Raw genomic sequence first — 26750 nt, 5'->3', positions numbered from 1 at the left:
TTCTGCTTCTTCTCCTCTTCTATTTTTTTTCCGTCTTTATCCCCTTTGGTCTTTTTTCCTTTGGCTCCCTACACATGTATATAATATATATTGACGTACACCCCCCTCAACGCTGGTTGGGCGCCTTTGGAACTTGGGAACTTGTCAACCCAAACCCCCAAACCCAATCTCCACCCCAATTCAATGCCCCAAAACGCACGACACGACAAAAAAAAGGAAGAAAAACCCCTCTGGTAGTAGGAGTGATAGGGGGTTGGAATAAAAAAAAAATACTAATAATAAAGAAAAAGAAAAAAACGAAGCTTAAAGGGCGCTCAGAGAGAGCGACATCGCCATCGACAGGAAAACGAGCACGAACCGAAAAACGAAGCGTACGAAGCTCCTCTCGAAAAAGCGTACTGGGTGGTAATACTGGGTGGCAGCCTCCCATTTTCAGGGACTTAGCTGTTGATGGCTTCCCAATCGAAATCGATGTTCGTATGTATTTCGCTCCTTTTTCTCGGTTACGTTTCGGTTTTTTTTTTTTATATATTTTGTTTTTTTTTTACCGAACCACCCTAAAATAGAAATTTCACTCGTTCGCTCGCTCTCTCTCTATCGCTTTGGTACTCTCTCCTTTTTTTGGGTGGGCCATGGTTGACAATATTTCTTTGGGCAGCTTTAAGGATTCAACGATGTTCGGCATTGAGTCGAGTGAAAGTGCCGCCTTGTAAATTTTTTTTTATTTTTTTTTTGTTTTTATACCCATACTGCTTCTTCCTTCTGTTTTATGGCTGTCTGGCAGTAAGTCCCCCGGTCCCCCGTTCATTGGTTTTTTGTGTGTTGCTTTTTTTCCACTCATTTTTCCGTTCTTGTTATATTATTTTCCTTTTTTTTTTGGACGCTAAAGCTTCGGTTTTCGAGTTCGGGTGCCAAGATAGAAAGGGACAGAGCGAGTGCTCAGCAAGAGAGGGCCTTTCGCCAAGGAGGGGGGTACGAAAAAAAAAGAAGGGAACCCATACGGGCAATATCAAATTGGATTGGTTTCAGTTTCGGTTCGGTTCGGTTATATGGGGTGTAGTGGGGGGAAAAGTGGGTGTAGAATTTTGTCAGGGGGGTTGGTTTTTGGGTGATTGGATGGATGTCGTGTATTGGCAGCTAGGGGAGGGTGACTGGGCGACTGAGAAGGAGCACAACATTTTCCTCTCCTTTTTTTTTCTCCCTCGCTTTCCTTTTTTTCCGCACATAAAAATTTGTGCGTCAATTGAATTCGATTGGACGAATCCAGAAACGCACGACTGGCTTTGTGTGTGTGTGTGTAGGGAGCGAAAGAAAGAACGGAAAAAAAGGGCAGCGCAGTTGGCAGCGCAGCCAGCGACAACGAAAAGCTGTTAACCTTTCGCACATAAACACACACAGAGAGAGATACCCACCGTATATATATGGATTGCTTTCAATACATATCGGCAACGCCTTTCGGGCCCCACTTGTGATTGGTTTTCACCGCACAAGCACACATATAGGCAGTACATAGGGGTGGCAGGGGTGCATGGGGTAGCATGGGTAGCTGGGCTGATATATTCCCATAGCAGTTGACCCCAAGTAACTCGATTTCTGCTCGAGCCGGGCAGATGAAACTTTGGCAGGGCCTCACTGGGGGTATTTAGTGCCGAATTTCGGGAGAGCAAAGAAATGCGCCCATTGGGCGGTTTAGTCCTATTAAAACCCCAACGAACTATTCTTCTCATTAAGTTGATATTTTCAAATGTCTTTTAAACGTAATGTGGTGCGCCCAAGTTAAGTATTTGATAAGTACAACCCTGTACATGGACCAAAGGAAAGATATAAACACCTTCGTTGCTAAAACTTTAAGTATCTTTGGTTTTAGTTGATTTCTTAAGTCGAGCATTCATCAATGCAGTAATAAACATTTGTTAGCCTCGAGAAACTATTATTTTAAATGCAAATCACTCATAAATATTAACACCGAATTATCAATATTAAATCACCTATTTTTAGTTATAGGTTTACCTAGATTTAACATTAACAAGTAACCCAGCTTCTTGCGGAATTATAAAATCAACTTAATGTATAATCCATTTATTTGGCTGCTGAATAATATATTATCAAAGCTCAGATTTATACCCCAAGTTTCCGTCAGATTTATAAAACTCAAATAATCTTTAATCTGCATATAAATTTGGCAGTCGACTAACGTATTTCTAAAGCACCACTTACTCACAGTCAATATACACCAAATAAATGGCAAGCTGGATATGAAATATTCCTTAATCTTGTATATTTGGGAAATACAACCGAATTGCCTTAGTCAAGGTTGTGATAAGCCTGTTTATTATCGGAGCCCCAAGAGCTAAGAGTCCCAAACGCTTTGGTCCAGGGCAAGAATAAATTCAAAAAAAATAATGATTCACATGGGGGGTCTGCTTATCGCGATTCGCGAATATAGTAAATGGCACATAAACCTGATATCGATCGTGAGTCAGAGGGCAGGCATGCGATCGGAATCGGGTACGAATCGGGTGGGAATCGGGTAATGTGGTATCGAACCACTCGAACCGCTCTACCATTGGCCCCTCCACCTTTTTTTTTGGTTCGCCGCCTGTCGATTGCTGACACAAAACAAGCACATGCATGTGTGTGGATTTCGAAACCAGTCAGCCAGAGCGAACGAATCATCGGGCGTGCGCTTGTGTGTGTGTGCGCCAGTCAATAACGTCCAATCAGGTTTGTTAAAAATCTATCTATATATGATGTTCATGATGACGGCGACGCAGTCGATGTCCGCACACTCACACACGTGAGAGCGAGAGTGAGAGAGAGAGGGAGAGAGAAAGACCCCTCTCGAAAACGGACTCAAATGCACCGGCCGACCCACCGCCCCTTTGTCCACGGCCAACGCCACTGCTTTTGCTCTTTCATTCATTTGCTCTGGGTTATCGAACACACATTGAACGGTACGTGTATGTGTGTGTGTGTGTGTGTCTTATCAGCTGCAACTGCTCTCGTTCTCTCTCCCTCTCACTCTCTCTCTGTGTACCCTCCCTCTCCCTCACACGAGCAGGCGCTGTGGCAGTTTCACTCAATGACTCGCAGCGTATTGAGCCTTTTTTTGAGTGCTCTCTCTCACTCACACTCTCTTGAAAAAAATCAAGCAAAAAACTAAATAAATAATTGTTGTTGCCTGCAGTTTCTTGACTGCATTTCAGAGAGACAGAGAGGGAGAGAGAGAGCGCTCTCTTCGCACTCTCGTGAGTTTTTTTGTTTATTTCTTTTTTTCACTGATTGATTTTCCATAACATCCAACCCCAGGCAGCGACGTCGGCAGAGGCAGCGCTGCCCGCTTGTGTGTGTGTGTGTGTATTGAACTCTTGGCCAATGGCAAAAATTTCCAATTGCGTACGATTTTCCAATCAAAATGGCACACAAAGAAAATAAAACGGTAAACGACAAGAGCTGTCAGAGGGATGATCTTACAGACAGGTGAATTATAACGGTAAAAACAAACTGCAGTCACATTAAAAAAGAAGAGTGCAGACTAAAGCCACAGCCACACTTGGAAAAAATATGAATGAAGGAGAGCCATTTGGAAAAATGATTAAGGTGTATAAGCATATTAAATTCAATTCGAAGCGATATATGTACCAAAAAACCACAAATAGTGTACGCCTGCCCTTACTGCACCACTAACACCTCCTCCCCCCACTAACGCCCCACTTCACACAAAAATCATGAGGTCCAAGCGCAGCAAGTGCCGGCTCCTTGTGCGCATCTCTGACATATTTCCAATATCATTGGTCGATAAATACCGAGTAAAACGAATCGAAACGAAACGTACGAAAACGGGAAGTCAGTGGTGGGGGTTTGGGGAGGTTAGGGGGGGCTTAAAGGGGCTGGCCTCGTACATAGATCCCTCCCAGCACACACACACTCACACACACACACGTACAAGGACAAGTAAAAAATGAGAAGGGACTCGCTTCGTTTGTCGTTTATAGCTGGCTACATATATGGTACATATAGGTACATATATATATATATAAATATATATATTCACCACTTGTTGTTGTAAGTTGGGTGTCGATTTGTTGCTGTTGTTGTTATAGGACATCCCTGTGTGGAGTTGGGGCAAATACACTCAACTTTTTCAGTTGAAGGACCCATCAGAATGCTTTTTATGTATCAGGTTGAAGGTCCTAAATTCTGAGAACTTAACTATCTATTTCGTTTACTTTTGAAGTTAATAAATATATAAAACAATCCGATCGTGTAAATATTTCGGTTTTGTCTGAGGTAGCAAAGTTATAGAGACTCGTGCTTAAGCTTTTTCCCATTTGATGCATTTGCACTCAACTTGTATGGTCGCAGTTTTGAAAAGGTTTTCGTTTCCTCCCAAGATTTCCGATTACCGATTCCGATTGGTTTCCGATTGCCCAAGAGTGTTCTTACCCACACACACGCACAAGAGACAAATCCCTCTTTTATCCCCATGGCCATAAACGAAGTCTGCCAATACAAAAAGAAGGCGTTGTACTGAGCGACCCATCCCCAGACTGCAGAGGGATACCCGCAAGGTCTTCAGGTTGGTGGGAAGGGGGTGAGGGGGAGAGGGATTACCCAAAAGGATGGGAGTTCCATGGGGTAGGGTCTTTCGGGGAGTCAGTGTCGACGCACTCAGAACTCAGAACTGAACAGAACGGACATGGACATGGACGGCCGGAGAAGAGAGAAGAGGATACCCAGTGCAGGCGTCGTCCTTCGTACTCGTCGTAATAACGAGTTGGGGAAAAGGAAGAAGGAGGATACGGAGGGAAGAGGAAGCACAGGGTCCTGCCGAGGACTACACAAACGATGATGATGACGACGACTACGACGACGACGACGACAATGTCCTTTCACATTTGTCGTTTTGGCCGAGACGATGGCTTCAGCTTTAGCCCACAGTTCGCTGCTGTCTCTTTCCCTGTCTGTGTGTTAGTGCGATTGCTGTGTGTGTGTCTGTGTGTGTGTGTGTGTGGGTGGTTGGGGGGCGTAAAAAAGTTTACTTGTCTGCGATGCTGTCTGCCCCAAACTGCTGCCAATTTTTATGCGCTCCCTACATTTTTTTTATACTTTTTTTTTGTTCCACCTCCAGACCGAACAGAACCACCCCCCATATCACCCAACCCAATGTACCACCCCCTCTTTTGGCTGCTGCTGCTGCTTTATTTCATTTCATCTTCACTTTCGGGTTTCGTTTTCTTTCTTTCTTTCTGACGTGTATAGATTTTTGTTCGGTAGGGATGATTGCCAGCTTTTTTGGGGGGGGAGGTGTTGGATGTGGTGGATATAGGGGGTTGTGACTGGAGGAGGAGCCGTACATTCCGATTCAAGGATATTTCCCGATATGTGGAAAAAGAAGAGCAACGAGAGCTGGAGCAGGGCAGCAGAATGAGGAAAAAAATTAAATGAAATAAAATAAAGAGAAACTCGAAGCGAAAGAAAAGACAGGAAAAATGGGAGGAAATTGGGTAGGAGCTATGGGGTCTTTGGGAGGTCCTAGGAGTTCGACTCGCTCTCTTTCTCACTCTATGTGTGTGTGTGTGTGGCTCCTGTTCTTGATTGCGCGCGTTAGCAGAAATGAAAATCGGGAGGAAAATATATATACAAAAAAAAAAAAATAAAAAGAAGAACGAGGAAAAATGAAAGAAAAACGAAGTTGGAGAAGAAGAAGCAATCGCGGCATATAAGAAATAAAAAAAAAAAAGAAAATAAGGGAATTTATTTCTTTTCGAGCGCGCGCAGGATTTTTGCCATTTTCTATATATATACATGGCCAGCAATCCATACATAGCCATGCATATATATGGCTATAGATATTTGTGTGCATGCTATATACAATCTAGAATGGCTGGAGCACTTTTCTGAATAGCTTTGGTCGTGTACATGGCAATAAATTGCCCTCTGCCAGCGCTATTTGATGATTTTTATGCTCCCTATCCCTATCTTCATCCCACTTCCTGGCCCCACACCCCGATTCCCCCTGCCCGTTTGGAGTAACCTCACGTAACTCGGTTACTTGAGTGGCTATGAAGCTGAGACTTGACTTAGGCTTAAGCCCCCGCCTGGTCCATCAATAATAACTGAGAATCTTTCGAGTTCCGACAGCTTGGAGTTGTAGGCATGCGAAGTTTCCCATTGCAACTGATTTTATGAGTTATTTTATCCTCTGCTAAGCCCTCTATTGTCACTCGGTAGAAAACTAAACCATTTTACTAGGATTCTATGAGAGCTAATGATAACAAACTTAGACTGATTGAAGCTTGGGTTAAATTGAAAAAAACATATGTTGAAACCAAACCAAACCACTTTCAAATGCATTCTAATGAGAGCTCAACACATTAAACAATGTCCGAATAAAGCTAATAATAGTTAAATCAACAAATACCAAAAAATAAAAAACAGCATGCAAAAAGCTTATTATCAGCAAATCCTATTCAGCTCATTGATCGGTTCACTTTAAACCTATCTCATTTAAAACAAAACCCACCTACATATTTCCGGAATAGGAAAGCCCCTAGGCCAAACTAACCCAAGTAACTTGACTTCTGCTCGGGCAATAATGATCAAACTTTGCACGATTAAAGCTTTGATTGGAAAACCAAACATGTATACAAATCAAAGAAATCCAGACATGCCAACCCACAAAAAAATAAAACAGAAATAAGCAACAGAAGCGAAGCCACATTTATGGCGATCGCGCAGCTTAAAACATCCGGTAGTTAAACAATCTTACAATGAGCCTAAGCTCGGCTAAGTTGACTTCAATTATCAGACTCAGTTCGGTTTTGGTTTGGATTCGGTTTCGGTTTTTTTCATTTCGGATTGGGGAATGGGGAATGATGGAATGATGGAATGGGATTGGGATTGTCTCGTCCGGCGGCCAGATAATAATCATTAGTATGATCAATTGCCCGGACAGCGAGCAGAAAAAGTGTTGCGTTTAACTGGTAAATCAGTTCGACTACCGGCCGAGTCCGTATCTCAGATATGAGATCCAACGCCGGACGTTGGCGGCGGAAAGACACTTAATTGAATTCGATTTGACGACTGGATGGGATGGGATGGACTGACTACTGACTACTGGCACGATGGCACTGAGCGGGTCCGCCGACTTTGGCATGTCAATGTAGAACAAACGGAAGTCGCTCCGAAATAAATTGAAAGCAAAGCAAAGCAAAGCAAAGCCAAGCTGAGCTCAGAAGCATAAATAGCCCGAAAATCAAAGGCAATCAGCAGTGAAACAAAAGTCGAAACAGAAGCGGGGCCAACATTTTATTGTTCTACTCCATATCCACACACATCTCGTGAGAGTGTGGGTCGGCTGCTTCCTGTCTTCATCATAAAAAATCAAAGTAATAATGCGTGTACTTGCGTTTGCCACTTTATAGATTTATTAGGCGGCGGCAGACCGACCGGCAGACCGACCCTCTCCTGATTTTGCCTTCTTCCTCTATGGATCCGTACAGCTCCACAGTTTCTGAGTTTCAGAGTTCCCGACTTTTTATGCTCAACGGAAATTCAAATTAAAATTGAATGCCATAAGGGAGCGGGAGTGCATCTGACAATGATGCGTTTCGCCCGCCTTTAATTTGATTTCTCCAGTTCAGTTCGGTTCGGTTTGAGTTGGGATTTGCATAAGTCTGAACTGAACAGAACAGAACCTCTATTCAGATGAAGTCGTGGCGATCGAACATTAACTCGCAAGAGTAGTGCACAAAAAAAACACACAAAAAAAAAAAATGAAAATAAGATGAGCATTAAATGCGCGGGCGTGCATATAAATCAAAATGCGGACTTATGTTTCTCCAACAATGAAATATGTGATTCAATGACTTCCTCCCAATTAAAGGCTGCGCTTGGCTGTCTATTTTTGGCTTCCTCAAGGAATTACAGACCTCATTTTCGGGGTCTCCCTCTAGCCGTAAAAGGTGTGCTCATGCTCCTCCGATCTGCCCATATATCATATATAGTATATAGTGTCTGTGCGGGATGTGCGACGAATTCAATGAGATGCGCCCGGGATCTCTGGATGAAGGAGGGGAATGTGGGATATGGAGATGTGAAGATGGGAACCAAGGAGCCGGGAAGTGTTATGTCCAACAGATGTGCGATAAGTGCAACCAAAACAATAACTTGGGGGAGATCCCTGTCCTGGGTGTCATAAAAAAGTGTCGACTTCTGTCGACCCACGAACTAATCTAAAATAAAGCATGCTTGACAACACCGAATTTTTTAATCTGTTAGTCAGCTTCCGTTTTTTGATAATAGTTATTTCAAATTTATGAAACTTAAAAAATCAAACCCAATTCTTAGGATAAACCACACGTAATCAGTTGTTTCCTTATCACTGATTCATTTCCTGCCGTTTTTCCCATGAAAAATGCGTACTTACTTATTGTTAGTTTAAAACTAAGCAAATATATGCGGGATTTTGGGTTCACTTCGATGACTCGTCAATGTACACATACCTTAAAATAAAATAAGAAAAAACAAGACAATTAGAAAAACTGTGAATGGTGTCAGTTCTTAAAACTTATGAAATAAATGAAGTGATATTTCAAAAGACATATATGCAGATCTGTTTAACATAAAATAATTTGATTTATTGGGGTAGAACGTCGGTTATTTGATATAACCAGTCAATTGTGGATGTATATTTTTTGTGTGTCATGTCTGTCAGTCTGTTAGTCTGTTAGCCCGCTGCGACTTTGGCTTCAATTTCAATGCGATTAAATGGGGCCTTAAGTGGAGTTTTTGGCTTAAAGCCGCCCAACTGTTGCCACCCCAAAAAGAGTGAAATGTTCTAATTAAAGCCAACAGTAAAAGGCACAAACACTCGCTGGCACACACACAGAGCCAGAATGGCAGACGGGAAAAGACGGAAAATGTGCCAAGAGGCAACGATGATGATGATGACGACGACGACGGCGACGACGACGACGTCGGCAGTGAAAACTAACCTCAGACAACAAAACAATAACGAAAATTCTAAGCAAGCCGACAACGACGTCGTCAGCTGGCCCGGCGAAAAACTAGCAAAAGAAATTAAATTTAAAGGAAAAACCGGGGAGTCCTACTACTAGAACTACACCTCCCCCCCCCACACTCCTTCTGAAATTCCCTTCGAAAAAAACCTTGCCTAGTGTAAGGCGCCCTGAAGTAAATTAAACGCCTAGCCCCTCTCTCTTTCGCTCCGGCTAGCCCCTTCTCTTTCTTCAGCTGGCAGGCAAAGTAGCAAAATTAGTAGCAAAAAGAGCCGAGCAAAAAGACGAAGACGTGGTCTAAAAAAGGGGGTAGCAAGTAGGGAGTATAGTAGTGTGTGGGGGGAGGAATGAAAGCCAGAGAAAGACAAGGCACTTTTGGCTTTGTATTAGTGTTGTTGTTTGTTTGTAAGAGTGTGTATTTGTGTGCTGCTTCTTTTTTTGTGCTGTCTTAAACTTAGACCACGTCCTTGAGCTTCAATATGCCAGGACTATATATGTGTGTGCGAGAGCTGTTGAGCCTATGTCTAAAAGGCTGAGACAACTTTAAAGCGAGCAACAGTTTAAGCCAGCCCGAGCTGGTTCTGTAATTCAAGTTTCTAGGTGGGACATTAAATAATTTAAGATATAGAGAGACTTTTGGTTTTTATCTTATCTTATCTGTTTTATTTAAAATAGTTAAGGAAAACCTTGATTCTCATATACAGCTGGTCACTCTTAGCTACACAATCATATATTTACAGCTGGTCACACTGATGAGTAAACCAACTTGAAATCATTTGAAGTTGCATATATTTTGCGACTTCTTGCTTAAAGGCTTTAGTGAATGCGAAATGTTAACTGTAAACATACACACACAGACATCGGCACTTACGCACACTGAAACACTTTTAATTACGCACGTTTTGCGGTGGCGACAGAAAGAGACAGACAGAGAGTTTGTGAGTGGGAGTGAGAGTGAGAGGGGTGGATGGGTGGCTGCATGTGCGCGTCTCGAAAATGCCGCAAACGCATGATTCTAGCCACACCACCGCCCAACCACCCATTGCTTTGTTGTTGTTTCTGGTGTTGTTGCTGCGTGCATTGCATGTGTCCTTGAAAGTTTTTGGCATAGTTTTTGGCTGGCACCGAAACACAAGCCAAAGCAGTTAATGCTCTCTAAAACCCACTAGTTGTCTGGGTGTGTGTAAGTGTGTGTGTGCAGCTGAATGGAGGTTAATGACACTAAAGGCTGGCCACACTGGCATTAAAGCGAGTCTGCAGCACTTGGCCACACTGCACTAGCATCCAAAAGGGGCTGCAACACTGGCCAAACTAGTACCAAAAACTAAACCTAAGCAAACAGAGCCGCCGACATTGATTCGGCCGAAATCAAATTAAACACTCGAGCCCTTCGGCACAGGCCACTTAAGATTCATCAGTTGACCCTCGTTGTTTTCGTTGGTTTTATTGAAGCAGGGCTTATCATAAGCCACCGATCTGGGCCAAGAGCATGATATGACAGAAATTATGACTTCATAAACGGTTTACTCGAACGGCGAAAAAAAAAAGAAAACACACAAAACACTAGAGCAATTCAATAGAAATCCACCAGAAAACCCTCAAACCCCCCCACTCTTCGGATGCCAAAAATGTTTGGCAATTAAGCGAAGGGAAAACTTTTGGCCCAAAACATTATATCATAATTAAAGGGAATATATGTGCTTATCAGTGCTTGCCAATTATGAGGAGGGGGCATGGTCCTGCCCTCGCTTTTATGACCTCTTAAATATTTATGATGCCCCGATATCGCCAGCCAAATGAGCAAAACTATCATGGACGCACACCATAAAGCCCCCATCCCATAAAACTGGGAAAGAAAACGCCACAAGAAAGACACAGAACTATTTGAAATAAATTTTAACAAATTAACAGTGGCAAACTAATCCCCGAAACATAACAATGGACCATCGCCCACACACGCAAAAGTATTGGCAATCACCATAAATTGTCACAACTGATATCCTAGACTTTAGCATATAGATATACTATATCTATATGTAGTGCGGCGGGAAAAGTTATAAAATTTTATGACAAACTTTGCTTTTCTTTGTTTTGTTTTGTTTTTTTTTTTTTTCTTGCCTCTCGAATTTTCAATAAATTTTCGGTTTTTTGTTTCTAAAAGCCCAGTAAACTTATTATTCGTATATTCTCGTTGAGAATTTATTGGCCTGGCCAGATCGAAATATTGTGAAATCAAAAAAACAAATAAATTAAAAGGAAAATATACAACAAAATTATAACGTAGCGACATGTGAACTAGAAGAGGCACCAGAACAAAGCATGCAATGCGCTCTAGTTCCCATCGAATCAAATATACGGCGGCAAGAATTAGTGCCCCAACAATGGGCCACGAAAACTATGCCAAATTGGGGGAAGGGACGAAATCGGGTGGCGAGGGGGGCCCTGAAAAAAAAAAGAACTGAAACCGAAACTCAGCTGAACACAGAAAAGTCAAATTCAAATTCAAATTCTATCGATGTGTGGATATTTTTATCGAAGTCGAGTCGAGACCGGAGCAGATCAGTTCGTCATGTCACATGAACAACAAAGAGGAAGAGCGCACGAGAGATATATACAAACATATAAACATATATATATATATATATATATATTTAGTACAATATAATACCTTTTAATTTAATATGCAGCTGACGTGCGCTCTACGATCGCCGTCCGATCAGTCAGTCAGTTCGCTTTTGTCTCTCTGTTGGCCGTTCGCCGTATCTGTTTCTGTCTCTTTCGGGGTTTTCGGTTGAAAATAAAATAAATCGAAATGACAGATCATTAAAATTTACAACAACACCAGGCCCCACAGTCACAGGCCCAGTCACAGTCGCAGTCGCAGTCCCGATTCTGATTCCGATCCCAGAAAAGGCAACCAGTGCCATCGGTTCTCTGGGCATTATTTGTTCATGCCTCCCAAAAAAGCCAAAAGGAACGTTAGGTTAACCTAGGGCACCGACTAACAAATACTCTCTAACTTTTCACTAGATATGTTGCATACCCAAAAGGCGACAACTTAGCTTGGTCTCACAAATAAACATACTATAGCAGCCATATATTTTGTTAGATTACCACAATTTTTGGTATGCAGGTATATAATGACCCCATTAATGCAGTATTGACCTTTGGATACCCTAGCCTAAAAAGATCCTGAGATCCAGCAGTTTTATTTAAGATCTCAAAAAAAACAATATACCCTACATAATGGCGGGTATAAAAAACTGAAAACAAAACGAAGCCACCGCCACACCGAGTTATATTTGTCGTTGTCGATCAGTTTTTATGTCGTTCGATATGGCAGCAGCGAAAATTTTTTATTAGCCTCTTCCCCAGTGACGATGGCTGCCAACAAGTGCAATTTGATTTTATGCATGTCTATATGTATGGAAATTGTGTTTCCTTGTTCTTGCGAGAATTTCGAGAACCGTAGAGTTGTGCTGCAGATGCACAAAAATCAACTGAGATCATCAATTTGCCAAAAAAAAACAAAAAAGGAGAAGCTGCACGCCTCTTTCAATTTTCCCCGAATTTCCACACATATTTTCCCCGGGCCTGCAGACCCCATAAATTAATAAATGAAGATGTTTTTTTTCCCCCGCACATTAAAAAACTGTTTTTCCACACCCCCATATATTCTCCCCAAAGAGCAAAAAAAAACAAAAAAAACCATCAATGAAATGCATAATATTTACGTCCATAATTTTTCTAATATTTTCAACAGCTGACATCGAGTAACACCAAAACTCAAGAGCCCCGTGGATGTGTGTGTGTGTGTGTGTGTGTGTGTATAATTGACACTCAATTATTCGAGGGCGGGGGTGTTGTGTTGTCTATATGCTTTTTTTTTTGTTTTTTTGGAGGGGAATGGAGGGCATTACGCTATGCCATTATCTGAGCTACTTAGCAACCGTTCAACTGCCACTTGTTGGAGACCGACACCCCCTATATCCACCAAACAAAAATGAAGAAGAAACAAAAAAAAAAAGAACCGAAATATAAAAAACCATACTAGCTAATAATACAACAACAAGCAGCCACTTGAGGCCACGGCACACAGTAAATATAGAGTGGCACAAAAGATTTCCGCTGACAAAAAAAAAAACAGCAGCAGCAAACCAAATCTCTTTCTTCTTTCAAAAGAAGAAAAATTGAAGCGCGATTGATCACATTGATCGTTGGCTGCCAGTTGTGTGTGTGTGTGTGTACATCTAAACAGACAAAGTATTTAGTAAAACACAAGCACCAACAAATATCTCAAGTAGCTGTCTCTGCAGAAACACTGGGAAAAACATCACTTAAATAGGAGATCATTTTGACATTCCTCTATTAAAAGATAAGTCGATTTATGTAAAAGGGAAGTGGCATGAAATAAAAAGTTAGATACAAACGTTTGACTTAAAAACCTAATATAATAAAATAGTTTTGAAACATAAGGGAATAATGAAAAATAACATTGCAAGTTAGGTGGTAATTAAATAACTTGGCACTAAACCCATTTAAATGAATTGTTTTTTCCAGTGCTGTCTCCTCATTGTCGCTGTACATTTGCAGCTGATCTATATAATAATTCATATGTTTAAGCATTATTTGGGCACAACAACCGAAGATGATCGCACAATGAGAGGGATCTTGAAAAAGCCTCGTCAGCAGAAGCAGAAATCTATCTGGATGACAAGGGGTCTTGGTCTTGGGCAGCAGAAGCTTCAGACAGTAGTGTTGTGTGAAAAGCGAATCGCTGGCTCGATGGGAGAATTTTCCCGACTTGCATGTAGGCGTTCACTTCGTGTACCCCCATGTCCCTATGCTCCTATAGAATGGGAACCCATATCGAAATCCGGAGATCTGTAAATCGAACTCTTGAGTTATTTCATTGTGCCACCAAAGTTCTTCAGTTCTATCAATCGTTGAAGTTGCATTTCAAGCGAAAGATGAAAACGATATGGTTTCTGTTGGCCAGGCACTCACACAAGAAGAAGGCGCTGTAAAAAATCGTGTGATCAATAGGGAAATCAAGTTATATGGTGGCAAACAAAAGCGGGAAAACGGAATCTAAATATAGGGAAGCCCCAACATGTGCGCATTGTTTGTCACTGTTTGGCCACAGACTTTTGTCAGCCACCGTACGGTGGCAATAATTAAAAACATAAAAACAAAAATGAAACAAAATAAACCCGGCAAAGGGGTAACACCGCCCGAAAAGTGAAAGACTAAAGACTGAAGACTGGAGGAGATCCGGAGAATCGGAGAATCGGAGAATCGGAGTACCGGAGACTCTGAAGAATCGGAGCAGAGGGAAGAGTGAGTATTTTGCCTACTTAATCATTGTCTGTGTGTTGCTGGTGTGCGTGCAACATGCAGCAGCTACATCTGCAACCGTTGCTACTTGATTTGATTTACGCCTGCCAATGCTTTATGATTGAGTGGGGCACAAACTCACTCGCAGGCTCTGAGATAAAACGCATAAATGTGTTTTTATTTTACGCGGGATCCCCCTTCTTAACCAACCCCCGATATATTCTTGCCGCATATGCCGCAGATACTTATATATATTTTCGTTTTTTCTCTTTTTTTTCCGTCTGTTGCCTTGCAATGAGGCGCAACATTTTGTGGCATGCTGCAAGCATAGCTAGAAAAAATGCAAAAAAAGGCAAAAAAAAATATAAAAAAAAAAAATCAAGAATTTAATCCCAGCTGTCCATAAAAAAAAAGACTAAAAAAAACAAGAGGAATATATAATTTCGTTTGATTTTTTTTTTTGGTGCCGCTTCTCTCGAATTTAAAAATTGGAATTGTGCTCAGCTCATTGAATAAATCAAACTCATTTGCATACCAACTGATAAATTATAGCGAAACAGGCCCGACAATTGACAAACTGGCCCAGGCCCGGTTGGAATAAACCGAAGCCAATCCAACCCCAGGACCACCGCGAGCAACCCTTCTTCATTCTTCGGGAGGAAAAGAGCAACCACCCATGTGAAAGGGTCAAACAGCAGATGACGATGTGGAGGGGAAGTCCTGCCAAGACGCTTCTCGACGGGAATTAATCGAACGATGACAAGATCCGGGCTGCAAACGAGTTCTCCCCGTGGGATTATGTCCTGGCAATCGCAGGGGTATCACCCAAATCACACGCCATCTCCATGGAAGAACAACAACGCAGGCCAAGTGATCAAGCAGAATGTGTGGTACAGCCAAGGAAACTAATTCAATTAGGTTAACCATAGAGAATTTGTGTGGAATCCAAAGAGAATTTTTACTAAGAGTAGCCCTATTGATAAGTAAATAATTTAAAATCATTACGAATCTCTGTGAAATGTTATTTTATTTTAGCTGTAACCTTATCGTACAGCTTTGAAATATGTCATTGACTTTCGCAGCTTGACGGTGCTTGATAAAAAATTAACTAGAAACAAACGGAAAAAGCACATGCGTAAACCTTTAGTTTCCGTGTAGGCTTTAAATAGAAACAACCCTGAATCTTATCGCAACGAGCACCCGAAAATTCCGGCAATCTCTTCAGGAAATTTCAAGGCTTATTCCCTATGAAAACAATCAGCAATCTCACACACAAACAACACACACTTTTACACTTACTGCGAAAATCATGGCGCAGTGCTAAGACCGCAAAACGATATGGAATCTTTGGGGGAAATTTCACATAATTAATTATATAAACATTTCGCCAAGCTGGCGTTATTTGTGCAACTATAAAGCTCAATCGAGCGTCTGTCGATTCCGATGAAAAAGAAATATTCGCTCTATGTTGACTTGGCTTGATTCTGGCAGAGGGGCCTAAGGTAAACAGCCCCAAAGTTATGCCACATCAAATATTTCAATAACATCAAATTAAACATAAAACAGCTTTGTGCACATAGAAAACAGAGGCGGCGAAAGAGCAGTAAGGGGGGAAAGGGGGGGTGGTTGGAGGAATGGATTGCAAATGGTAACAAGCACTCAAAAGTCAAAGCGAATTAAATTCTAAACTAATTTTCATGTCGTGCCAAAAATAATAAAAAGAGCGAGGCAGACGGCAAAATGCACATATATTGCAGGGGCGTCGGAGCAATGAGCAGGGGCGGGGGAGGGGGAGAAGGGGGGTTCTGGTCTGGCGTGGGCGTGTTAGGCGCGCAAAACCAACAACTTAATTAAGGCATCAATAAAAAATTGTAAAAACATCTGAAAAACGCCACGAGGACAACGCTGTAAAAATGTGTGCAAAAATTCGGTACAAAAAAAGAATTATAATAAAAGAAAACAACAAAAAAAAAAAAAACAAAAAAGATCAAGAGATGTTTGTGACTTAATGGAAGAGCCGCGCCAATAAAATCCTTGATTCCCCCTGCCAATAATGATGATTCCTTTTTAATGTGCACTCCTCGGGCGTTGGTCATTACTCAAGAAACGAACTTTTGAGGGGACTCGTCCAGACTTTTATTCTTGTTTTCCTTATTTTTTATTTTTTTTTTTTTGCATTCAGCGTATCGATCACACAAAATGTTGCCAATACCACGGGAATCCCGAGAGGAGAAGCTCAAAACTCATCATCATCAGTTCGTTCGTTCGGTCGTTGGGATCGTTCGTTTGGTTCTGTAGAGCTGGATACTACTACTCCTTCCTCTACGTTTTCCTCTCGGAAAAGGGGCGTGCACAAAATGATATTTTATTCAATATCCTACAACATCAGTGGGCTCTTTTTCTTTTTGATTTTACTGTATGTTTTTTCGCCTCTTTCGCTTTAACGATTTGTCCTTTTCAAGCGAGAAAAAGAAAAACTCTGAGTGTAGGAAATCAAATTGATGGAGAGACACAAAACACAGAGAGACGACGCATGAGAAACCTGAAATTAAAAACTCATAAGATATCGACTGATATATTGAGCTGCACAAATTACTGACAACTGAAAGATGAAAGACGCATCAGCGCGACTGCGCACACACTAAAAAACAAAAAACAAAGAGATTTCCAAGACAGGTTTGCCATCCTGTACCGTATACTATATACCGAATACCCCTTTCCCCGATCCACAATCTTTTCGGGCCGGCTTTCCTATGTGTGTCCCTCCACTGCCGTGTATATATGCATATAAAAAGACAATTAGTTGTTATTAAGTTGTACACAAAAGCCGTCGAATCTTTTCTTTTCCGCTGCCGCTTCTTCATTTTTGGCATCGCCAGCTTTTGTGAGACGGTTCGTCTAGATGCGGAATTAATGATGCAATGACAATTGATGCACACCACGCAAAGCGCATTTAGCATTTATGATATTTATGCTCAATTAGTGTCGCTGTTTGCTGTTTTCTGTTTGCCGTGTGGCGATTTGGCTGGATCTTTCCCCCAGAGTTTCCCCCCGTTGCAAGTGTGAAGTTTCAGTTTGATTTGATGGCCTCAAGTCGAGTTACATGAGGTTAGTTGAGAGACACTATTGCTGGACACTATTTATGGGTACTAATTTCGGTGTTTACTACAAATTCCTGAAGTTTCAGGTTGATTTAATAGCTGCAACCGAAGTTACACGAGGGTGGTTGAAAGACGTGTCACTATAAACTACATACTACTATTAATTGTGTGTTGTTTAAGACCAAAATGATATTGATTTTATGACTGAAAGCTGGGTTACATGGGTTCCCAAGTAGGTTTCACGCTAATTAGTAGACTGCTTGCTGAGTTATAAATGCTATTTTACAGACGAATGACTTAAAAACGCCCCAATAACATTCTATAATTCCAACTTCCCCATTTAAAGGCAATAAGTGAAATTTCAATTTGATTTGATAAACTCAAGCTGAGTTTCTTGAGACTAATTTGTGGATAGTTATTAAAAAATCCACACACACAATACCCACATACTTGTTAAAGCACACTTTAGTGTTATGTGAAATTTTAATTGATTAAGATGACTACAAGCTGAGTTACTTGAGGTCACTGCATAGATGGATGCTTCATTCGATTGAAAATCAGCTAATTACTGCCTAAACATATCACATGGGAAATTTGAAGTGCGTTTGATGGCTAGTTCCCAAGTTACTTGAGGACACTCCACTCGGCCGGCTTCAATTAGCTTCAATGGCTATTCATAATTAATGCCATAAACCGGAAAGAGAGGGAAACAGCAAATAATCATAATAAAAATTGATCAAGCACACAGACAGACACGAAGACACACATAGTTCATGAACTCAATTTTTAATAATAATTTCCAAATGATTTTTTATTTCACATTATTAGTTGCGTGGTGTGGTGTAGTTTGGTAGTTCAGATCGAGTTCGAGTTCTCGGGTTCAGATCGGATCGCCATCTCCACCCACAAGCTTTTAATTGTTCGATTTTCATTTCGGTGCGATGCGATGCGATTCGTCTCGTTTCGTTTCATTTCGATTCGATTCGATCCGTTCGTCGCGTTGTTATAGATACGAAATGGATGGTTATTTCGGTTTCTGTGTCTGTTTTTGCTGCTGCCGCCGCCGCTTCTGTTTTAATTTCCGTGCTGACAAATTAATTTAATTATATTAACATATCTTTCCAGCGATCGAACGATTGAACTGACTGAAATATTTTCGTATGCCATATTCCGACATATGATTGTCTGTGTGTTTGTGCGCTGTGTGTGGGTGGTTGAATTCGGTCTGTGATTCTCGGTATAACCCCTTTTTTCCCGTGGTCTCTGACTCATTAGCTGGCTTCTGTGCCAGAGAGCGAGTAAATTGCACTTAAAACGCTAAAAATTATACGACACACGCCGCTCGGTCCATCGATCCGATCTGTATCTGTATCTCTATCCGTAGCTGTGTACTGTATCTGCTATATGGAATTTGGCATTTGTATCTCTGGTGTGTTTCCAAGGGCTTAGAGGACAACGACAACCCTTGGCTGCTCATTTTCGGCATATGCAAATGCAAATGCCTTCGACCGGAGGCATCGAGACGCCATCTTTGAAAATTAAACTTTATAAACTATCAATGCTCGTCGTCCCCGGTATATTATTCGTATCCGTATCTGCATCTGTGATGGTGCTGATGGTGGTGGTGACTACCCTATAAACCGGTTTCAATTCGATTAAAACGGAACCCCAACTCGATTTTCTCTCATCTTTTCATTTTAATTTTGTTGATTTTTTTTTTTAAGTCAGCAAATGCATTTGGCAATTAGTTCGGTTTTGTTGTCTTTCCATTTTCATTTTTCCAGTTTGGATCAGCACAAATCAATGACAAAAAACCTCATCTTTCGTCTAGTTTTCGGTTTTACGGTTTTTCGGATTTCGGTAATTGTAGAAGCTCAAAAAAAAAAAAAACCAAAAGCAAAAAAAAAATCTGTTCGATGTTAATGGGTCAAGTTTATAGATTGCATTACGGAAATTAATTTTGCTCTTTTTAACTTCTGATTCTTCTTTGGTTCTGCTTCTTGTTCTGTTCTTGCTCTTGTTTTTGATTTTTTTGTGATCGTTTTTTTTCGGTGCCACCGTTCGTTCTATATATTTAATGACAAAACTTTGTGTTAATCAAGCACATTTTTATTGTTGCCTTTTCGATTTCGATTTGTGTCAATTTTTTCGCGTGCTGTTCTTGAAATGTAAATAAATAAATAAGGAATACTATAAAAGTATTTCATCAACTCATTTGGACAGCTGTAGACGGCTGTCTGCGGTTTGTTTAATTTACTTAATAAACTTCTATTTTTGGTAAACAAATTAAAATATGTTGAATAACCTCTTTTTTCCGCAAAGAAATGGTATTAATGGATCGAGTTATAATTTTGTTTAGCGCTTGCAAAAGGCATGACGAAACCTTTCAAATATTGATTCATTGATTACAATCGATCATCGGTCGAAGGGGTCTAAAAAGTTTTGGGAGTCTCGAAGCTTTTGAAAGCCATCAAATGATCGTTAAGAACTGGGCAAAAAAAAGAACCCCAGACAGAGGCGTATGGAAATCGGTTTTTGGTGGTAATTTAGGACCTTTATTTACCAAATAATATCAATATTAAATAGGAACACAAAGAAAAGCATATTTTTCATATACAAATAAATAATATAAGTTTCCGTTAAGTTTCCCCAAAAACCTGTTCTCTTTGAGATCCCAAAACCCCTTTCCATTGATAAAATCCTGCGTACGCCTCTGACAATCTAGACAATCCTAACGAGTTTTGCGGCTTCTCTGCATTTTGTCTTTGTTGTGGTTCTCGGGAAAAAGTCGATAGGATAGCTTTTGGTTTTGCTTATTTAAGTTTTATTGATTGCAGTTTGCATCGCCACATCTTGTAGGAAAATATTTGTAGAGTGGAAAAACGCCATTCGCCGACGGCAAATGACTAGATTTTCCGGGAACTTTTCCGGCCTGCCTGTCTGTCTGTCTGTTGTTTTTTTCTTTATGTCCGTCTCTCTGGCTTTTCAGGATCAATCGAAGAAGAAACTCCAATTAAAAATTCCCCGGCTGTCGACGCAACATAATTAACTTGCCAAAATCATATAGAGAGTATTTTTATATATAGAAATATTCAAAAATATATATGAGTTGATACTTCCATGTCTGGTCTGGCAGTTCCTCTTCCCCTCGCTTCTAATGTTATTTTGCCGCCTTATTTGTTCGGAGCCTGGCATTTGGCCAGGAAAATTCTCAGCGTCGTCTGGCCCCCGCCCCCCGATTTTCCACGCCCCCCAAACCGACTGCATTATCTCCTGTCTGGCCGATCTTGTCTGGCTTTAACTTTTTGGTTCACCGGATCGCAGCAGCGATGGAAAAAATACAAAAAGCCGTAGCAACAAAAAACTAAGAAATAAATAAATAAGTTATTCAAGCAATAAATTGTTCACTTATTATTTGCTTGTTGCACTTTGCATTTTTCCTTTTTGTTTTGTGTAAACAAATTTTTCAGAAATCAATAATAGCAGAAAAAATAAATAAATTTACAACAAGAAATTAGACAACAATAACGGGGCAGCAACAATAAAAACACATTTGCCTTAGACACGCAAACTCAATTAGTTAACTTAAGTTAAGTTAAGCAGTTGGCGGGGCGAATGTATGGGGGCATCAGGGGGTTAACGTGGGCGGTTGGGCGGTCTAGGGTTATTGTTGTCAGCTGTGGGAGTTTCAGGCCAATGCATCGAATGTGATAGAACTCGCAAACGATTCACATTTTATCAACAAAAATAATTGTGAATGAAATTTGCCTTGTTTTATTTTCAAATGAGTTTTGCTTTTCAATCGAGAACAAATACGATTTATAGTCTTCTGGTTTTATAAACTAAATGTAAGGTGGAATATAACAAATGCTTTTTTTTACTACCCAAAAGTTCTGCCTTCCATTTAAGTCATGTTACTTTTAAAATTTTAATTGTAAATTAATCAATTAATTTCATTCATTAAAATTTCACTTTAAACTTTTCACTTGAATTGCACAAAATATGTTGTGAATCATTTTTCATTTTATAAATTATCGAATCATATTTATTTTTATTCATATAACCCCTTTTGGTTCATGAAATACCAGAGATTATTTATGTCGAAATATGCAAAGAATTTGTTTTGAAAATGTTTACACTTTAGCAATTTTATATTCAACTTCGCATCAGGTGTGGTGTCAACATATTTTTGAATCAAATTTATTTCATTCATAACAAATTCACAAATTACGACGACAGATAATGTTATAAGAACCAATTCCTGAACCACTTACACAGGTGTAATTTTAGCTTTTTAAATTGTTGGGATTATTTATTTAATGCAATTAAAATGAAATTATTGAGCCAATAATAATGTTGACTTAAATAACAGATGCATCACTTTTGTTTTGTTTTAAGTTTATGTAAATATCTATTTGATTATTTTTAAGAACTCAAACCGATTTTGATAGGCACTTATTACAGGTGAAATGCTACCTATTTTAGTTGAAAGTCTATTTTATTTTTTTTAATGTGAAATTCCCTTGGTGAGTTGGAGATAAACTAATGACTGCTTCTGCTTCTTTTGAAATACCAAACTTTACAACACATTTCGCGAATTTCTGAAAACATTTCTTACCTGTTGCCAAAATTGTGCCAATAAATAAATTTGCTCCTTTTTGAAAAACCAATCGTTGATTGATTGAACAGCCGTCAGATCCATATCGGCTGTCCCAGCGGCTTGTGGCAATGTTGGCTGCATTCGTGGGCTTTCTTGGGTTAATTCAATGATTCTCAGTTTGTTTCTTTTCGATTTCGATCAGTTTTTTGGTTCTACCAATTTGGGGCTAATAAGGCCTGGCATTATTTGTTCTGCTCTTTTGTTTCGTTTCGATATCTTTGTTAGTTAGTTGTTAATTATATTGGTTTGTTTGTTTTTTAGTCATCACATTTACACCTTAAGTATTATGTTTTTGTTACGTGCCCAAAAAAATTCATAAATAAGCCAATTTATGTGTGTTATGTTATTATTATTATGGGTATGTTTTTTTATTTTTCTTTTCTTTCACTTTAGTTCCGAAAAAATGAATTTTTATATTTTAATTTTTTGGGGGGGTTTTGTTTGATGTTGTGTGGGGGGATTGTTGTAGTTGTATTTGTTGAATGGTGAGGGTTTGTTGTTGTTGTTGTTTTGGTTGTTGTTGCCTGTCGTTGTTGTTGTTGTTGTGTGTGTGATATTTTCAAGCCATTATTATTATTATTATTATGATGATGTTGTTGCTTTTTGGCTGTGGCTTATTTTGCACATGTTTGCTGTCGTTGTTGTTGCTGTTGTTGCGGTTGCTGTTGTTGCTGTTGTTTACACTTGACACTCATACACGCGCACATATTTTTTGGCGAACAAAAAATACACTTGAAAAAAATAATAAACAGTTTTTCGTTCGTTAGTCCTTCTTTTTTGTTTGGTTGTTGTTGTGTGTGTTTTTGTTTATGATCTTTACGTTTCTTCTTCTTGGCAAGCGATATACATTCTTTGATTTACTTAATAATTTTTGTTAACTTTTTTGTTGTTGTTGCTGTGGGAGTGGGGGTGGGGGGATTCTTCTGCACACACACACACGCACACAGACAAGAGAGAGAGGGGCACACACGCACACACACCCGCGCCGCGGCGAAGAAGAAGAAGCTCCGCTTGGTGGGGCAGAAGTAGAATCCAAAAAATATCTTCTGAAATTCTCGATTTCTTTCGGCGACGGGACGAACGAAGCGACGTTGCCAGTCACGAATGCTGTTGATGACTGAACAAATCCAAATCGAACGTTAACGAAGCGCCGACAACCCTCTGCCGCGGCGAGCGCCGGCAGTGCAGTCGCTGCGTGCAGAGGCGCTACACACGCACACACTTTCGAATAGGAGCGCGTTCTCTCTCTCTCACGCTCTCTCTCTCGCTCTCCGTGGAATCTCACTCAATTTTCCCTACTACCACTGCTTTTTTGATTTCTTTCAATAGCTTTTTGATTTTCTCACTTTTTTTTGTGGTGGGGGGACCTGGGGTCTCCTCTTTTTTTTACTCTTATTTTTGAGCATTTTTCTGCGCCGCCGCATGTCAGTTGCATATATTGAAATTCATTCATTCACAGACACTTTTGGCTCGTGCTCTCCCGCTCGCACACGGCTTTTCTTATTGGAAACGAACGAGTCGGAGTCGGGCGGTGCTCTCTTCTCTCCCGCCTTTTTGTTGTTGCTGTTTATTGAGCGCAGGATTGAGTGCAACAGAGACTGCGACGCCGGCAGAGGGATTTTTCGAAACTTATAATATTTTTTCCTTGTGGTGTGGGGAGGGGGGTCGTGGGTCTTACCTCAAATTATTATTAAGTCTGTGTTGGGATTTCGGAAATTGTCAAGGATTTTTTTAAACATTTCTTCAATGTGTTTCAAATAGTAAAGGGCAAAGAAAACACCTTAAGAATTAAATCAAAACTTGTTGGTAATTTCAAAAGACCCAAATGCAGTTTAAAAATGTTAAGCAAGCCCAAAGGACGAGAATTTATTTGTAAATTAAAAATGCGTTAATTAAATTTTTAAGTTTAAAAAGGTAAGCCCTATAAAAAAAAAACTTGTTAGGAATCAAATAAAAGCTTCGTTAAAGTAGATTGGTAAATTTTTTGAAGAATAATCTTAAGTCGTAATATAAATAAATTAAATTAATATAATTATTGACAAAGGTTACATTAACAGGAATAACGATCAGAAGACTTTAATTAAGAGGTTCTGAAAAAACCTTTGGTTAAAGTAAGGGTTTGGTTTTCTATGATGCACCTTAAATTGTAATCCCAACTTTAGTCCCATGACTGCCGCTGGTGGCTCTTCAAAATCCATGGAAAATTAAATGGGCGTGTAGCCCCCTTCCAGCCCCCGTTACTTTGTTTTTTCCGCACTCCCCTGGAATTTCGCTGTCCCGTTGCGGGATTTTCGCATAAAGAAAAGTTCAAATTGTATCGAAGCGCCAAGTGCAATGCAGACGCCCCCCCACCCTCCCCGCCCCTATTTTTCCTCTTAACCCATGTTTTATGTAGGGGAGGGGGTGGGGGCGGCTGATTTCCAAGGGGTTATGGCTTACACCTAAACTGAGTCTGAGAACCCAAGTCGCAGTCGCAGATGCGTTGCTGCAGTCTGAGAGGAAAATCGCAGGAAATCTGGGAGTGTGGTGGAGGAAGAGGGGGTGAAATGGGGTGTACGGGGAGTATTGGGGGCTTGGATTTGCTCGGGGACTTTGTCGTCGGCTGGCAAATAACGGGAGAGCCGAGAGAAAGGGCAGCGCCACCTACACGAAGACAAAAAACGATGCTCGGTTCCGCCGTCGGCGTCGAAAAATAAAAAAAAAACTATTCCTTTTATTTTATTGCTCTTGTTTTTTTTCCTCGAAGGTATGGGTCTTTTAGCCACATATTATGGGGATAACCAATACGTATTTGTAAAAATATATATAAATTAAAATTATCGTATTTAATATATAATCCAAAATAAGGTCAACAATTTAGGATTTTTGCATTGTAATAGAATATTATTTCTATTTTTAATGACAAACCAAATTCAATAATTAGTTGGTTTAAAAAACGCTTTACTTTTAGTTTACAGTAATATAAAAATAGCATACTAAGTAAAGACATTTATTGCAAAATTTAAACAGTCCCAAAAAGATTACTGACCTTAAATTTTTCAAATAGTTAATAATTAAAAAAAAAAATATATTGTAAGTTGAATAAAAAGAAATAAACTAATCCCCTTGTTATATGGTAAATTATATTTTATTTAGCTATTCGCAAATGAATCATCATATAAAAGTAGTAGGTTCTCTTAATATGAATTACAATTTCAAAACATATATTTCTTCCCTAAAATCAAAGAAATAAATAAAATCAAATTCATCTAAAGACCCTGAAAATCCCTCTAAAAAAACAAGTGTGTTCGCCGACCAGCCAAATTCCAACTAGATTAAAATCAGCTAAGTCCAAAAAAAACCACTCAATCTAAAAACTCTCAAGTTGTTCACTCACTCACTCTCTCGTTTGAGTCGCAGTTGCAAGGGGTTCGGACTCGTTTTCGAAACGTTTTTCGAACTTGTTGAGCCGATAATATTTGTATGAAGAATTCCAATTTATTTAACAGCTGGAAAGCGTTTGATTCCTTACCTGTTCGTTTTTTTCTAGTTCCGTTATATTTTGTAATTACTTCCGTAATTGGATTTATTGGATTGGATTTATTGGATTTATTAAGCAATACTTTTGATGGCTTGGTAACGTCAGTAGTTCTAAAAATGTATAAGAAGTCTGTTGATATCGTTGCGTTAATATTATTGCTTTACATTTAAATTAAAATATGCATCAACTAGCCAATTTTGAATATTGATTGGTTGTCTATTGTTATTGTTAATTAAAATCCATATAAAAAAATAGCTAAAGAATCTCTTGATTTGTCACAATATAGTTTTCATATATTTAGTATAAGCTTAACTATTTTTAATAAAGCTATTTTCTAAAAAAATATGATTTGACAACAAAACAATCAAATAATAATAGTTAAGGTAAGCCTTTAGAAAATTCCCAGAATAAAGGGTTTTTTTTTTTATTTTTTTAATTTCCAAAAAGCTTCTTAATTAGTTGTCAAAAATATGTAATTCAAAATTAGTCAACAGAACAGATTTATTCCAAATTAGAAAACCATTACAAATACATAGGTACATATTAGTTTAATGTAATGTGTTAATTGATTCAAACTGATTTAAATTATAAAAGGCTATATTTTATTTATAACTGGTTGAAAGAAAAAGTTAGTTCGAATTAAATCAGTAGTGCTTAACCCTCGATCGCTTGATTAACCCTCCACTGAGAGCGGGGTCTCAAAAAGCTCAAAAAGCACTCAGTTGACAGGCGCTCTCAATTTTCGATAATTCGCATAATAAAAACCAAAACCAAATCGCACACACACACACAGACAAGTGTCACATAAAAAGTCGAAGCAGAAGCGGCAGCGACGTCGACAGAGGCAGCAGCAGAGGGCAAAAGACAGACAAAAAAACAGAAGAAAAAAGCGAAGCAAACGATTTAAGCCCCGCCCCATTTGATTGGCGAGCAAAAAGCAAAGCAGAAAAAAAAACGACGACGAACGTCAATGGACAGCACACATGTGAGTGTGTGTGTGTGCTGCCTCTGCAGGCGCCGACGTCGCTGCTACCTGCGCAGCGACAGAGGAGCATCCAATATCTGTTGCTCTCACAAAAACTTGAAGACATCAACTTGTATGTATATTT

The 26750-nt window shown here is 39.7% G+C and overlaps 1 protein-coding gene across 4 annotated transcripts in view; it reads right to left on the bottom strand.

Annotated features, from left to right (window-relative positions):
• LOC108046407 (homeobox protein cut) overlaps window positions 1-22521 on the bottom strand; it is a 72071-nt gene extending 49550 nt beyond the window's left edge. For all 4 annotated transcript variants that reach the window (XM_044461257.1, XM_044461258.1, XM_044461259.1 and 1 more), the window contains exon 1: window positions 22080-22521. In XM_044461257.1, coding sequence (XP_044317192.1) covers window positions 22080-22202 — 123 coding nt within the window. In that variant the 5' untranslated portion in view covers window positions 22203-22521. The remainder of the gene's footprint in view (window positions 1-22079) is intronic.
• Between the last annotated feature and the right edge of the window lie 4229 nt (window positions 22522-26750).

The sequence above is a fragment of the Drosophila rhopaloa genome, unplaced genomic scaffold (genome assembly GCF_018152115.1).
Source record: "Drosophila rhopaloa isolate 14029-0021.01 unplaced genomic scaffold, ASM1815211v1 contig_3, whole genome shotgun sequence".
NCBI classification, from domain to species: domain Eukaryota; kingdom Metazoa; phylum Arthropoda; class Insecta; order Diptera; family Drosophilidae; genus Drosophila; species Drosophila rhopaloa.
This window is presented reverse-complemented; position numbering and strand designations above follow the sequence as displayed.